The sequence below is a fragment of the Mus pahari genome, chromosome 1 (genome assembly GCF_900095145.1).
Source record: "Mus pahari chromosome 1, PAHARI_EIJ_v1.1, whole genome shotgun sequence".
NCBI classification, from domain to species: domain Eukaryota; kingdom Metazoa; phylum Chordata; class Mammalia; order Rodentia; family Muridae; genus Mus; species Mus pahari.
In genome coordinates this window covers 141,549,269-141,550,321 of record NC_034590.1, presented here as the reverse complement: position 1 = coordinate 141,550,321, position 1,053 = coordinate 141,549,269, and the positions used below count along the sequence as shown (strand labels likewise).

At 40.3% G+C, this 1,053-nt stretch overlaps 1 protein-coding gene across 2 annotated transcripts in view; it reads right to left on the bottom strand.

Annotated features, from left to right (window-relative positions):
• Nucleotides 1–1,053, bottom strand: part of Il33 (interleukin 33) — a 34,996-nt gene that overhangs the window by 4,652 nt on the left and 29,291 nt on the right. For both annotated transcript variants that reach the window (XM_029538023.1, XM_029538036.1), the window contains one exon: nt 425–475. In XM_029538023.1, coding sequence (XP_029393883.1) covers nt 425–475 — 51 coding nt within the window. The remainder of the gene's footprint in view (nt 1–424; nt 476–1,053) is intronic.

Here is a 1,053-nt window from a genome sequence, read left to right as displayed (position 1 = left end):
GGCTGTACTGTAAGTGCAGCTGATATGGGCTGTACTGTAAGTGCAGCTGATATGGGCTGTACTATAAGTACAGCTGATATGGGTTGTACTGTAAGTGCAGCTGATATGGGCTGTACTGTAAGTGCAGCTGATATGGGCTGTACTATAAGTGCAGCTGATATGGGCTGTACTATAAGTGCAGCTGATATGGGCTGTACTATAAGTGCAGCTGATATGGGCTGTAATATAAGTGCAGCTAGGCCTTTATCCTACTAATCCAGAAGTAGCTGAGGTAGAGTAATGCTCTGAGAAGCTAAGATACAAAGAATGTGGGGTTGAAGATAACCTTCTGAACCTCTTTTTTCATAATCACGGGCTACTTCAGAATCATCTTTGTTTCGGATGAGAATGTAAACACCACCCCCTCTCCCTGCCTCCACATTACCTGATTGACTTGCAGGAAAGGAAGACTCATAGTAACGTAGTAGCACCTGGTCTGAAAGACAACATTGGGTATCACTGGGTGAGAGAGAAATGTATCAAAAGGTTTCGGTTCCATCCTGTCCTGGGGCTGGGCTGGGCGGGGAACACAAACACCCTCTCCTTTTGTCATATACCAAAAAAGCAGAACTTTGGTGATTCTTAGAAAGATCTCTAAATATATTCTGCTCTGATGAATTCCCCAATATACAGGTGGTATTGTTTATGACAAAGGGATTGATTATCTTTCACAAAAGACTATGCTTTGATGACAGTGAAAAGATCTTATTCAGCATTAGTAAATACGTGTATTCCCTCTTTCCATATTTCTCAATAGGTATTTCTCAATGTCTGTATTATTCCCTGAAGAATGTGACTACACTGAGTCCTTCTTGACATAGGAAGGACTAAAATTACCAAAGATGGTAAAACTCGCTGCTGTTGAATATCTCAGTTAATCCACTGTTGATATCTTGGTAGATTATTTTTTTTTAGCTCAATCACAAAAGAAGTCACTAGATATGCACTCACTGATAAGTGGATATTAGCCCAGAAACTTAGAATACCCAAGATACATTATGCAAAACACAAGAA